Source organism: Staurois parvus, unplaced genomic scaffold (assembly GCF_062004578.1).
Source record: "Staurois parvus isolate SC_StPar_1 unplaced genomic scaffold, SC_StPar_1.0 ptg001002l, whole genome shotgun sequence".
In the NCBI taxonomy this organism is placed as follows: Eukaryota; Metazoa; Chordata; class Amphibia; order Anura; family Ranidae; genus Staurois; species Staurois parvus.
Genome location: NW_028318798.1, coordinates 1956117 through 1971059, shown reverse-complemented (window position 1 = coordinate 1971059; position 14943 = coordinate 1956117). Strand labels below are relative to the sequence as shown.

Here is a 14943-nt window from a genome sequence, read left to right as displayed (position 1 = left end):
ATGGGCATTGACAGGCATCACTGATGGGCACTGAAAGGCAGCACTCATATATGGCACTGATAGGCGGCACTGTTAGGTGGCACTGACTGGCACTGTTAGGTGGCACTGACTGGCACGGTTAGGCGACACTGATAGGCAGCACTGACTGGCACTGATAGGTGGCACTGCCTGGCACTGATGGGTGACACTGAAAGGCAGCTCAGATGGGCACTGATATGTGGTATTGATGTGCACTGGTAGGCACTGAAATGTGGCATTGATGTGCACTGATGGACACTGACAGGTGGCACTGCTGGGGCTACACAGATCATCAGGGCACACTGATCATCAGTGCCCTGATGATCAGTGTACATGTGCCCTCTGAGGGATGCCGATTTACCGGCTCTCCTCTCCTCTCGAGCTGTCAGCGTGACAGCTTGTGAGGAGAGAAATGCCGATAACCGGCATTTCCCTATTTACATGTGATTGGACGCAGCTGATCACATGACCGAGCCAACATCTTCGGCTCTTTCCGTTGATCGGTGATCCGCTGTGTCCGAGGTTAGAATGGGAGAATGTGATACGACGTCCTCCCAGAATGAGAGAACCGCCTTGCGTCCGTCATTTTACTATATGGCGGGCTGGAGGCGGTTAAAGTGGATCTGTGCTTTGTTCATGTAAGACAAAGAAGCAGGTTAACTTAACAAACTTGCCTTGCCTCTCTTTGTTTTGCCCCTCTTGCTGCTCTGATCCTCAAAAATGAAGAAAAGAAGACTTGGAATTTACAAAGCACTTTTCCCTTTGTGACAAATCTGGCTGTCTGAGTAGCTAATCACAAAGTACCAATGCCATCACACGGGAAGGAGAGCAAGTTACATGCACCCTACCCAGAAGTGTTGGTTTAGGTTAACTAAACAAAGCTGCAAAGGGAACACGAATATATGCAGCTGAGGAGGTTGGCAATTAAGTTCACCTAATGTCTTGCATGAGCAGGGTACAGGTTTATGTTCATGCTTTTTTTTTTTTTTTTTTTTAATTTAAATACACATGTATATTCCTTTATTATTTTCCAGGAACCTTCTCTGATAAAGGGAATTTATCAATGGTCGGGGAATGAACAAATGACAAAGTATGAAATGGCTTGTGCTATGGCTGATGCTTTCAATCTCCCCAGCAGTCATTTGAGACCAGTAAGTAAATTTTCATCTACCTTTAATGGGCATCTAATAAAGTACACATATCTAGTTTGTGTAAATGGGTGCACAGTAATGTATGTGTATGCTGTGGTATTGAAATGTGTCCATAAAGTATTCTCCACACTGTTGCAGCAGCACCTACTAGTCCGGACAGTTGAAATAAGACTTAAAGATGGTTGTAAACCCCTACCTAAACTTAATGAAGTGGCTGGCCTCCGGTGAAACAAATCCTCCCTCATAAGTTGTAACTTTTTATTTACAGCCAATTGTTCTGTACATCCTTGTAAAGCTCAGAGATGAAAAGGATTTTTCACAGACTCACAAAGCAAGGGGCAGGGAGCTGCAGTTACACACTGTAAAAGAGCTCTGAGAGCTGATTGGTGGGAAGGGACGCAGCCCTTCACACAGCTCACAGGAACAGAACTAAGGCTATCAATCACAGGCTGTGTTCTAGAGATCCTTCCCCTGTCACCTTTTTAGCTCTTGGTGTCAAGAAAACTTGACAGAAGAGACTCATGCTGATAAGAGGAATGAGGCAGCAGAGACAAATGACACTTAGTGCTTTGGAGAGAGGCAAGTAAACACTATAGAGCAGGGGTCTCCAAACTATGGCCCTCCAGGTGTTGAAGTACTACAAGTCCCATCATGCCTCTGGGAGTCTTGCCTGTGACCGTCAGAGTCTTTCAAGGCCTCATGGGACTTGCAGTTCCTCAACACCTGGAGGCCCATAGTTGGAGACCCCTGCTATAGAGGGATATGCTTTGTTTATATTTCATGTCTGAGAGTTACAACCACCTTTAAAGTGAAAATAAACAAACATAGTTTAATTTACATGATGCCTTCTCTTTCTGTATGTTGGTGAGGGCACTATAATTAGCTTTTTTATTTTAGCTGTTTTGCACCATTCCCTATAAAATCTTGAGGCTGTAGTGCATTCAAAACCCAGATGGTTAGCAGTTTCTCGGACCTGGTGCTTGTAGCAACAATATTCCAGAAAAGTTGCATAAAACAATGTCAAACAACAACTGAAATTGTGATCAAGAACCCAGTCACACCTCTTCTCTGCAACACACATTGCAACATGCAGTAACCTAGCATTCGTAATGAATGTCTCTCCGGAACACCTGCATTGCAATGAAGTAACACATTGGGCCTGCGTACTACAAAGGTAATCATTGGAGTTTGTTATAGGCCTCCCAGTGTTAATGAGGAGGTGGAGACTCATCTCCTTGCACAGATCGCAAGGGCTTTGACAGTAATAATAATGGGGGATTTTAACTACCCGGAAATTGACTAGAGTAACGGTACTGCAGGAACAGTTAAAGGGCAAACGTTTTTAAACCTACTACAGGACAATTTTATGGTACAGTTTATAGAGGCCACTACTAGGAATGATGCTCTGCTGGAGCTGGTAATCTCAAACCATGCAGAGCTTATTACGAATGTCCATATAAAAGAATATCTGGGTAGCAGTGACCATAACATGATTTCATTTATTGTTAGCTGTGAACAGCAAGCACATACGGGAAAAATAAAAACGCTCAATTTTATGAGTTCATTTTCCAAGGCTGAGAGCTGCTCTCCAAGACTAACTGGGAGGGAATTTTGGCATTTATGAACACAACACAGAAATGGGAGTTCTGCAAAAAGACTGTATGTGAACACACTGCAAAATATATTCCCATGGGCAACAAGTTTTAAAGGCTGAAAATTAAATCTATGTGGCTTACGGACAAAAAAGCTATGGATAATAGGAAAAGAGTTTTTATTAAGTATAAAAATGAAGGAACGTTATCATCGTTTAAACATTACAAAGAATATAACAGAATATGCAAAAAGGAAATAAAGGCCGCAAAAATTGAAAACGAATGACAGATTGCAAAAGATAGCAGGACTAACCCCCAAAAAATTCTTCAGATATATTAATTGTAAAGGTTCGGTCTGAGCATGTAGGCCCTTTACAAAATAATCCAGAGTGGGTGACTGGGGACAAAGAGAAGGCAAACTTATTAAATACCTTTTCCAGCTCTGTGTATACAAAGGAGCATGGGCGAGCTCTTGTCCATAATGGGCATGGTATTGACACAGCTCCAGATGATCCACATTGGCTCACAATTGATATGATCCAAAACTATTTAGACAGAATAAAGGTGATTAAAGCACCTGGACTGGATGGCATACACTCACGGGTCCTTAAAGAATTGAGCTCTGTCATTTCAAAGCCATTGTTTCTAATTTTTAGGGACTCTTTAGTCCATCCAGTTCAGCCATTTAAAAAAAAGTTATAATCCTATACCCACAGTTGATCCAGAGGAAGGCAAAAAACCCAGTAAAGCATGATCCAATTTTGCTCCTTCAGGGTTAAAAAAAATTCCTTCCTGATCCCCCCGAGACGTAATCGGTTATTCCCTGGATCAACTTTACCTATAAATGTTAGTATCCAGTTATATTATGTGTATCTAGGAAAGAATCCAGGCCTTTTTTAAAGTAATCCACTGAGCTGGCCAGAACCAGCTCTTGAGGAAGTTTATTCCACATTTTCACAGCTCTCACTGTGAAGAAACCTTTCCGTGTTTGGAGATTACATTTCTTTTCCTCCAGACGTAAAGAGTGCCCCCTTGTCCTCTGTGATGACCTCATGGTGAATAGCTCTACACCGAGTTCACTATATGAACCACTGATGTATTTATACATGTTGATCATATCCCCCCTTAATCTCCTCTTCTCAAGAGAGAATAAATTCAGTGCCTCTAATCTTTCCTCACAGCTGATCTCCTCCATGCCTCTTATCAGTTTAGTTGCCCTTCTTTGTACTTTCTCAAGTTCCCCAATGTTCTTTTTGTGAATTGGTGCCCAAAACTGAACTGCATATTCCTGATGAGGTGGTACTAATCTATACCTCTTTTAATACCAGAAAGGATTTTGCTTATGTAACATGGGCATGTCTATGTAACTATGTAACATGGGCATGTTATGCTGTGCTATGGCCAAACTTGCTGCTGGTCCAGTTTTTCAGTTATCTGGGGTGGCTTGCCAGTCCAGAGAGAGCCAGTTGACTTAAATGGCATCTGCCTTAACACAGCCCACAATAACACTGCTTAACGCTATGGCTTGAAAGCGCCCTTCACACTATATACGGTGAGTTGCGCTTCTCTGCACTTTCACTACATCACTGCGCCAATGTGCAGACATGCAGCATTTCCCCACAGCACATCAGACCACACCACAGGTCAATGCAGTGCAGTTGCAGTTTGGAGACGAATGGAATGTAACTTTGTACACTCTCAGTAACATAAAAAAAAACTGAAAAAAAAAAAAAGCGGGGTAATGCATTAAAACGGCACATCTCACTGCTGAGCAAAACAGACACCAACCCACACTCTGATATGGAACATTTTGTGTTGTGGTAAGTGTTAAGGGGTCCTTTTTATATCTAGGTGCTTTATGTTTATGTACATAATACAGCAAGCAGTGAATGTGTAACAAATATGAAATATACACAGTTGCCTTCAGGTCTTTTATTACTGTCGGAATCTCTGAAGGACTGCACAAGTCTTATCATGAGTTTCTGTTGGCATAGTTCTCCCAGGAACAGAGCTTAGGCAAAAGAGCATAAAAAAATGAATAGATTCATGTCGACATATCAACCTTTTACCAAGGTCACATTACTGTTATGCCAGAATGATAGCAAATGAACTTGAATATAAATATCTCTATGAAGCGCCTACACATTCCTCACAGTAATATTAAGCTTGGCTCTTTTAGACCTCTGACATTTTCAAAGTTTTTGAAGATGGAGATCTCCATATTTGGACAATATATACAGGTGCATCTCAATAAATTAGAATATAATCAAAAAGTTATTTTATTCCAGGAATTCAATGAAAAAAGTGATACTCCTATATTATATAGATTCATCGCACACAGTGTCATATTGCAAGCATTTCTTTCTTTTAATTTTGATGATTATGGATTACTGCTTGTAAAAACCCAAAATTCAGTATCTCAGAAAATTTGAATATTGTGAAAGTTCAATATTGTAGACTCATGTGCCACACTCTAATCAGCTAATTAACTCAAAACACCTGTAAACATCTGGAGGGTGTCAATGATTGTCTTCTGGACAACTGTCAAGTCAGCAGTCTTCCCCATGATTGTGTAACCTACTAAACCAGAGACCATTTAAAGGTTTCAGGAAACCTTTACAGGTGTTTTGAATTAATTAGCTGATTAGCTGAATGTGACACCATCTACAATAGTGATGTGAGTCTATAATATTGAACTTTTTCACAATATTCTAATTTTCTGAGATACTGAATTTTGGGTTTTCACTAGCTGTAAGCCATAATCAAAATGAAAAGAAAGAAATGCTTGAAATATATCACTCTGTGTGTAATGAATCGATAGAATGAGTTTTTAACTTTTTTTTTAATTGAATTACTGAAATAAAATAACTTTTTGATGATATTCTAATTTATACCTGTATGTAGCTCTGCCAAACTGTACTGTAGATCATTTTAGGAGCAAATATCAAGAACCTTATTGCATTAACAAGCCAGTCTTCATCTTCTGTCTGATCTGGTGACAGTTGTTGGTTGTAAGCAACGCATGCACGTTTTTCAAACATTTTCATTTTGTAATGAACACTTTTTAACAAATGTGCCAATATATTTAGATGTTTGGCAGCACCTTGTTCATAATTATTAAGCTATGGAAATCTATAGAATTAATTCCTATTGATAGTGTACATTCCATGGTATATTGGAAAATGTAAAACAAAACAAAAAAACACTGAAATGTTTAGTGCACACAAAAAACAGAATAATCTTTCAACTCTTATGGTGCTACAAAAAACTGTATATCATGCATGACAAATGTGTAAAATATGTAAACTCATAATTATGCATGTTTGCGAAACATTTGTATACAAAACTGTGATTTTTTTTTTTTTAACTAACTTTTGTGTAGGGATATCTAATAAGTACAATAGGGGGCTTGAGTATGTGAGAGATACATAGAATGTTACATCACTTCCGCTTTCAGCAGGAAATAGGTCATCACTTTCTCACCTGCAAATCATGTAGTGTTTCTATTTTTGTGTGTACACATGGGTTAGACAGAAAAATGAAAACGCCACATGATTTTCAGTTTTGAAAGTGATGACATATTTCAAGTTAAAAGCAGAAGTGATGTAGTAACGTGTGCGCTGCTAGTAATAGGGATTCGTTGCCGACTTAGCTGGTGCCTCTGTGACTGAAGTTACCAGTTTATTTGCTGTTAGCGAGGTACAACATCAATGGTTACAGTTTCCGGTAAAACGCAGTCTGACAAGCATAAGCACGGACAACATGGTCAGCTGACCGAAAGGGACAATAGGACATTGCGAATGTGATCCAAAATAAGAAAACTGCTGCAGAGCTCAGTCCCAGTCTTCACAGGATCTTGGCAGTCATGGAGGAGCAGTTCTATCTCCTTTGTCCATTCCAGTACTTTTACTGAGCTGCACTTTAGAGACACAAACAAAAGCGCATACACACACATTTAACGCAGCCCCTTAAAAGTATTCGGGTGAACAAATAGAAGAGAGGAATGTTACTCCACTGCTTACTGGACTGCAGTGTCACAAAATCAAAGTAAAAAAAATGGGAAGATCTGTCTGTGAAGAGTCATACAGAGGGCAGGATGAAGCTCTAGAGTTAGATTACTGTATTTAAAGAGCTATTGGATATGGTGGGTCTCCATAGGAATCATTGGTGAATTGTTGGAGAAATTCTCCATTTCAAAATGTGACTGCTGGTGAAGCAGTTTTTGCTAGCGAATGTTAACAAGACTGTTATTGAAAGCAAGGGATGTCTAGTCATATCTGAGGGTTTTGGGGACTCCAGGGATAGAGGGTGACAAAAACATAGTGAAATATAGAGCAGACACAGAAATTTCAGGGCAGTGTAAACATTCATGAGAACAGGTACAGGGTCAGGAGACAAACAACTATACCAGATTGCCAAATGATGGGAAATGGATCTCATTGGGGTGCAAGGACCTTCTTATTGAATGTACATTTGGACATGTGAGGCAGGTCAGCTCTCAATATGGGACCCAAACTGACCCGCTGGCTTTAGTACATTCTGAGCTACTGACTTGTAATAAGTATGCTGACAAGGAAAGTCCAGACAATCTTCTCTACATAAATGTTTTCGACAGATTACTTAACGCATTGAAGGAAGAGGGCTAGCATGACAGCCAGGAAACTAGAATTTTCAGGAGAAATCAGCAGTGGCAGCCTACATAATTATTTTATGGAATATTCTTAGAAAAGACTGGCTGGTGAGGGTGGAACCCCTAAATGGCTAGAAACACTGAACAGTAGTGACCAAATAAGAGGCCACAGAACCAGTCTGAAAGGAAAAATGCACCAGATTTAAGCAGTTAAAGGGGAAGACACTCTAAGCTCATGACAGACTTTGGTTTCAACTGTATAGTGGGAAATTCAGATGTTGGGGAAAGCCCAAAAAATGCAACTTGATCAGTCTCTAGAATCGCCTATATAAAACCTGCATTTTGTTGTCCATATCAGACTGGAAAAATAAAGGAGAAAAAATCTGAATGTTTTTGCTTCTTTCAGATCACAGATGAACCTGTTGGTGCAACTCCTCGACCTTGGAACCCACGACTAGATTGCTCCAAGCTGGAGGAGCTTGGCATTGGACAGAGGACACCATTTAGAGTTGCCATTAGAGAATCATTGTGGCCATTTTTAGTGGAGAAGAAAACACGGCAAACAGTCTTCCATTAGTTTTGTTTTTGTTTTGTTTTTTTCTGTATGTCCAACTGATTTCTATGTTTGTTTTTGCTCTTTTCTTAAAAGAAATTTAGTTTTGTATAGGTGTTATAAAATATATATACAATCTGAACAAAGTTGGCAGTGACAGAAAGGTAGGCGTCTTTAAAATATATATTCATATATATATATATTTATTTATATATATATATATATATATATATATATATAATTATTTTTTTTTGCCATACAAAGACAATAAAAGAAATCGGTTAAATCACAGGTCAGCATACAGTTACGTTTTGCCTAATAGCTGTTTAGGCTTTGAGCAACAAGAAAGTGAAATTGGTATGTGCCAGTTGAGAGTTGTAGTTTGTATGCTGCCAATTGCAATAGTGCCAATTATCTTTGCATTATTGGCAGAATGGTGGCTAGATTCAAGCATCCTGTGTTCAGCTTTGGGTAGAGCTTAAGCAGATGTGTGAATCTACATAAAAAAAAAAAATGTAATATAGTAGTTGAAATCACTGCTATGTAGTTCATTTATGGTTAATTAAACGTTGATTCTTTGTTACTGTCAGGCCCATTTTAAGCTAAATTTTGCACTGTAAAGAGAATGCATACACAGGTGCTTTCCTGCTGCATTTGTGTCCAGTAGTGCTGGTAGTGGTTACTTTTAATCACTACAGAGCACAGCTGGAGATGTGTACAGACATCATAGCCACCACTGAACAGAATCAACTGGACATATCTTGCAGTCTTCATTTACTGCTTGTTGCCCATGTAGATTAATTAATGCACTATTGTTGGGTTCTAAGCTTTTTTAAAGCTCTGAACACTTCACCCTGTGTCTTGATGAGCACTCAAAAATCTTTTGTATACGCACTCAAAAGCTGCACTGATCCAGATTGTCTTAGAACAGCATTATAACCAGGATCATATTGACAAAAATATATGAAGGGTCCCATTACATTTTGTTGTGTTAAAATTGCAAGCTAAACATTCACCTGACATATTTCCCTTGTATTTCACATTTTTCTATTTGAATCACTTGATCTGACACTTTTTGTCTGCAGCATGTTTGTGAGTAAGGCCCAAAGTTCTACATTTCCTACTTGGTATAGCAAGTAGCACTCCTCACCTTCCACAGTCTGTGTCCACTCCTCCAAAATTCTTCAGTCCTCTCACTGCCACAATTGTCCGCTCCATCTGGGAACTTTGAAGTGTGATTCTGCACATTCCATTACACTCCTCACCTCTTGCAAGCCATTTTATTTGATGCATGAATCCTGTTCCCTGCCACATTTCTCAAGTCCTCAATCACTTTCTATTTAGTGTCTTTAGAATTGTCCATTACAATGATTGCCACTTGTAATCTGTGTATGTTCCTCTACTTACCTCTCCTCTCTCCCTCCCACGCATCTCTCAAATCCTGCGTTGTTTAATCTCCAGTCTGCTGCTTGCCCTGCTACTATCCGGTGTTCCCCAGACCTGTGTCTGGTGAATTGCATCATGCTAAATTCTGTCATTGCTGACTGACTTTTACAAGATCCTGGTTTTGCAGTCTCTTGCTTCATTATTTTGAGATTCTGATCTCCCAAGTAGAAATGCAAATAAGGAAAGTCAAAGTAGAGTCAGTACAAATAATCTGCATACTTCTTTCAGGTCTGTGACTTCTTAAAGTACTGAAGCCTCTGAATCCACATGTGAGTGAGGCTCCAAGTATATTTTCCAAACCGAGTGGCATGAAGCAGTAATGATTTGAATATTCCAAAATCCAATAATAAATTATCTTTCAGGGACGGCTCACACAGTGATCGCACGCAGAATGCGTTTTGACAACCTGTTTATTTGAATGTGCTGCAAAATGTACTGGACAATGGAAAAAGCATTGCTTGCCATATCTTTAAAAAAAGAATTGCAGCGAATCACATGGTACTGCATGCAATTTGGTACCTCTAAATGTGCTGCATTTGTGATTAACGTTTGGGGCTCAAGAATACATTGGCACTTGCAGCATGTTTGGTGCAGGAAACAAGCACATAATGTGCCTTTCCTGCAACTCGTTCTAGTGTGAACTGGCCATCCGTGATCTAACCAAAAGCTCTTAAGTTTCTATCCTTCCAAATCTTTGCTGGCCGTTGCTCTGATGTGCTCGGTTATTTATTTCTTACATGGTTAGCTCTAGTTATGTAAGGGTTTTTATGCATGTTGCTGAAAAGCTTGAGGCTTTCAGGCGAATGGTTGGTATCTTTCCCACTAAAAAAATATGAAGTCTTATAGAATATTTCTCCATCCTACTGTCTTTAAGTCTGTGACTGTATACTACTATTATAATTTACACCCTCCAAAATATCCTACAAGTTTTTAAATGTGACTAAACTTTTGTTGAGAGGAAAAACATCCCCTCTAGGTGAACGGTGTACATTGCAAGTATTTTAAGAAACTTTTGCAGATTCCTGCCCTTTTCTGGTCCAAGCTGCAAATCTTTAAAAATACGACTTGAGCCATGTTTTGGTGGTTGCATATTGACTATAGTATTTGTATCCCTGGATCTAAAAACATTCAGACTTTTGTGTTTCAAAATATCCCACTTTTTACCCATTTGGGATTGTTTATTAACAGGTAAGCAAAGTGCAGTAATCAATAAAACCAATTAAAAATCATCTTTCACTGTCAGAATTGAAGTGAGATATGATTGGCTGCTATGTCACTTTAAACATTGTTAAAGTTTTTTGCACTGGTTTGTTACATAAGTCTGAGCTCTTTTTTGACAGCTAAGAAAACTAAAATGCACTAAGAAAGAAATCCCACATTCAGCTGTGTTAGCCAGTTTAGATGTTTGACCTAGCTTGAAAAATCTCTAGTGTTGGCCTTTCAAAACCTGTGGCCGTGTCTTCACAACCTGTTGTCCTTCTACCCCAGGACATCTCTCCAATGTTGGCCAGTCCATTACACTGCTCATTTCCCACAAGCTGTGTCTGGTCACCTCTACCAAATGATTCATCCCAATAAAACTCTCATGTACAGTTGCAAGAAAAAGTATGTGAACCCCTTGGGATTACGTGGAGTTTTGCATGAATTGGGCATAAAATGTGCTCTGAACGTCATCTAAGTCACAACAATAGAAGAACACAGTCTGCTGAACATAATACTACACAAACATTAGATGTTGCCATGGTTTAATTGCACATAACATGTAAACATTCACAGTGCAGGGAGGAAAAAGTATGTGAACCTTTGATTTAATAACTGATTGACCCTCCTTTGGCAGGAATAACCTCAACCAAACGTTTCCTGTAGTTGCAGATCAGACCTGCACAACGATCTGGAGTAATTTTGGACCACTCCTCTTCACAAAATTGTTTCAGTGTAGAAATATTCTTCGGATGTCTGGTGTGAATCGCTCTCTTAAGGTCATGCCACAGCATTTCAATCGGGTTGAGGTCAGGACTCTGACTGGGCCGCTCCAGAAGGCGTATTCTGTGCTGTGGCAGCCATTGTTTTGAAGAATTACTTGTATGCTTTGGGTCATTGTCCTGTTGCATCACCCATCCTCTGCGGAGCTTCAGTTGGCGGACAGATGGTCGTACGTTTTCCTGCAAAATGTCTTGATAAACTCTGGAATTCATTTTCCCATCAATGACAACAATCCGTCCAGGCCCTGAGGCAGCAAAGCAGCCCCAAACCATGATGCTCCCTCCGCCATGTTTTACAGTGGGGATGAGGTTTTGATGTTGGTGTGCTGTGCCTTTTTTTCTCCTCACATAGTGTTGTGTGTTCTTCCCAAACAACTCAATCTTGGTTTCATCTGTCCATAGTATATTTTGCCAGTATTGCTGTGGAACATCCAGGTGCTCTTTTGCAAACTTCAAACGTGCTACAATATTCTTTTTGGACAGCAATGGCTTCCTCCGTGGTGTCCTCCCATGTACTCCATTCTTGTTTAATGTTTTCCTTATTGTAGATGTGTCAACAAAAATGTTAGCATGTGCCAGAGATTTCTGTAGGTCTTTAGCTGACACTCTGGTATTCTTCTTTACCTCATGCAGCATTCTGCGCTGTGCTCTTGCAGTCATTTTTACAGGACGACCACGCCTAGGGAGAGTAGCAACAGTGCTAAACTTTCTCCATTTGTAGACAGTCTGTCTTACTGTGGACACATGAACATCAAGGCTTTTGGAGATACTTCTGTAACCCTTTCCAGCTTCATGCAAGTCAACAATTCTTGATCATAGGTCTTCTGAGAGCTCTTTTCTGCGAGGCATGGTTCACATCAGAGAGTGCTTCTTGAAACCAGTAAACCCAAAACAGGTGTGTGTTTTTTAAGGGCAGGACAGCTGTCAGCAACACATCCAATATCATCACACTGATTGGAGTCAAGGTTGGCTCACTCCTGGCTCCAATTAGCTCTGGGAGAAGTCATTAAGCTAGGGACTCACATACTTTTTCCTCCCTGCACTGTGAATGTTTACATGTTATGTGCAATTAAACCATGGGAACATCTAATGTTTGTGTAGTATTATGTTCAGCAGACTGTGTTCTTCTATTGTTGTGACTTAGATGACGTTCAGAGCACATTTTATGCCCAATTCATGCAAAACTCCACGTAATCCCAAGGGGTTCACATACTTTTTCTTGCAACTGTATGTTTTAAGATAAGATGTTTCCATGTACCATCTCCAGGTCATTTGGTTACACTCCTCACCTCCAGTAATGCACGTCTGCTCTTCCAAAAGCTTTCATCTCTCTCTGCCAAAATGGCCAACTTTTCACATCCTTGTACCATGTGTACCTTCCTACTCCAGTACACTCCTTTAAATCCCACAAGCTGTGTCCCCTCATTTGATACATGTGAATGCCCTGCCTGCCACATCTCTCAAGTATTTAGTTCCTTACTAATCTGTGTTTTTGTCACTCCATCACACTCCTCACCTTTCGTAATCTGTGAGTGTGCTCCTCCGCAACCTCTCAACCCTCCCCCTGCCAGATCTCTAGCTTTTTCTCTTGTTTAGTCTTCAGTATATTGGCTGCTCCTCTATACTCACCTCAGTTACTTCAAATTGGCTGCTGATCTGCAACATGCCAGCCATCTTCCCTGAAGATAGCCTGCTCCTTTGCAGTTGTTCACTCTTCATTCTCATGCCCTTCCTACTAAACTTTGCATCTCCTGCCACGAGTCTCCAGACTCTTGTAGTGTGTCATTTCTTTTTCCTGCCCCATCTGTGATCTCATCTTCAGATCCTTTAAAAACGCTGTATTGGACCCTTTACCACTCTCATCATCTCACTGCAACTATTGTATTGTTTCTCTCACTAGCGCATTTGTCATTTGCCACTCAGATCCTTGTTCTCTGTTTTTCCTAGCCATTCGGGTAGTCAGTACCTCCCATATCTTTTTAGTTCTCTGTTCCCTAATATCTGTTTTAGTACACTGCACACCTGCTGTTGTCTGTGGCCACACCTGTTCACTCCTCCTTAGATCCTTGATCAACAATTTCCTATATCTACCACTCCTGTTTCCTCAAAACCTGCTCTTTACCCTCCTCACATTCTCAATAGTTTTAATCTGATCTCCTGGTTGTTCCACTAAACTCTTCATCTGGCCATTCCATTAAACTGCTCATCTCTTATCTTGGCCCAGTGCTTTTTTAGTAACATGAGAGGTCCTCGACTGTCTTTCTTGAGTTGCATATCTTAAAGGGAGGAATGGGATCACCTCATAGTTTTAATTAAACTGCTAGGGGAAGGTTTACATTTGTGCCCTATGTTTACAGCAGAGTGGAGTCCTGGTAAATTTTGCAGTGTGCACTTTATTTGCACATATTTTTAAACTCCCTGGTTAGTTTATAAATTGGTTTGCCTTTTTTTGCTAAGACTACTTGACAGAAATGCTTCAGAATGCCACCTGTTCATGTTTTTGTGATGTATATTGTCAAATGGCCTGTGTGTGTTTCGCATTAGCCCAAATACAGTTTTGTATGTTACAGAGTTGTAGACATCATGAACAAATCATTTGATGCTTCCCACTCAAGTACAATGTACTTTTTTTCCTCAAAATTGTGAGAACATTCTTGTGTTTTTAACAAGTATTTGTTGAGTAAAAACAATAAAATAAAGTATATTTCTGAAATGTGTGTATTATGTTGGGAACTAAAAGGTTGCCTATTTACATTGTTTACTACGTCTATCGCAGTTAGTCAGTTTTTCTTTTAACAACTTAGGGGTGATTACTCCACTCTGAAAGTCTAAGAAACTCCAGGCAATATGCATAAAATGTCACAACTTTATTATTAAAAAACAATGTCACATAAGCAGCTGCATACCATAAAAACAAATTCACAAGATGCATGCATAAGACTGACCTATCCTCTGGGTGGAAGATGCCAAATTCCGGTGGGACAGGGTGGAAGAATTGACCAGCAAGATGAACTGGTGATGCGGGTGGAAGCAGATCTAGGAGGATGCCGAAGTAAGAGCACCAGTGGATAGCATGTTACCACTGTGAGCAGGGCTGGAATCACCTGGAGCTGAGGCCAATCTTGGAATCAGTTAGCGATGGTAGATAGTAAGGATGTTGAGCAATAAGACAAAATAGAACACGAGCCGGTGGAGTCAAATGACTACATGTTTCAGGGCTGGCGCCTTCATCAGGTCCTCCCACATCACTTTCAGTCCTCTAGTGACATCACTTCCGGCCAGGGCTGGCTGAGGTTTGGTGTCCCCAGCAGTTAGTGGCACCACAGTTCATCGTCCTGATCAATTCTTCCACCCTGTCTTACTGGGCTTTGGCATCTTACACCCAGAGGGCTTGTGAGTCTTATGAAAGCATCTTGAGAATTTTGTTTTTATTGTAAGTGGCTGTTAATGTGAATTTTTTTTTTTCTATATGTTACATTTTATATAATGCGTTGTGACATTTTATGCATATTAATAAAATGGAATAAAGCGAGCGCTCATAAAACAAAATAGGAGGTAGCAGCTAAAGAGC

General features: G+C 40.1%; 1 protein-coding gene across 2 annotated transcripts in view; it reads left to right on the top strand.

The window, feature by feature from the left end:
* Positions 1-14085, top strand: part of MAT2B (methionine adenosyltransferase 2 non-catalytic beta subunit) — a 61933-nt gene extending 47848 nt beyond the window's left edge. For both annotated transcript variants that reach the window (XM_089657454.1, XM_089657453.1), the window contains exons 6-7: positions 1053-1169; positions 7798-14085. In XM_089657454.1, the coding sequence (XP_089513580.1) occupies positions 1053-1169; positions 7798-7968 (288 nt within the window). In that variant the 3' untranslated portion in view covers positions 7969-14085. The remainder of the gene's footprint in view (positions 1-1052; positions 1170-7797) is intronic.
* The last annotated feature ends 858 nt before the right edge of the window (positions 14086-14943 follow it).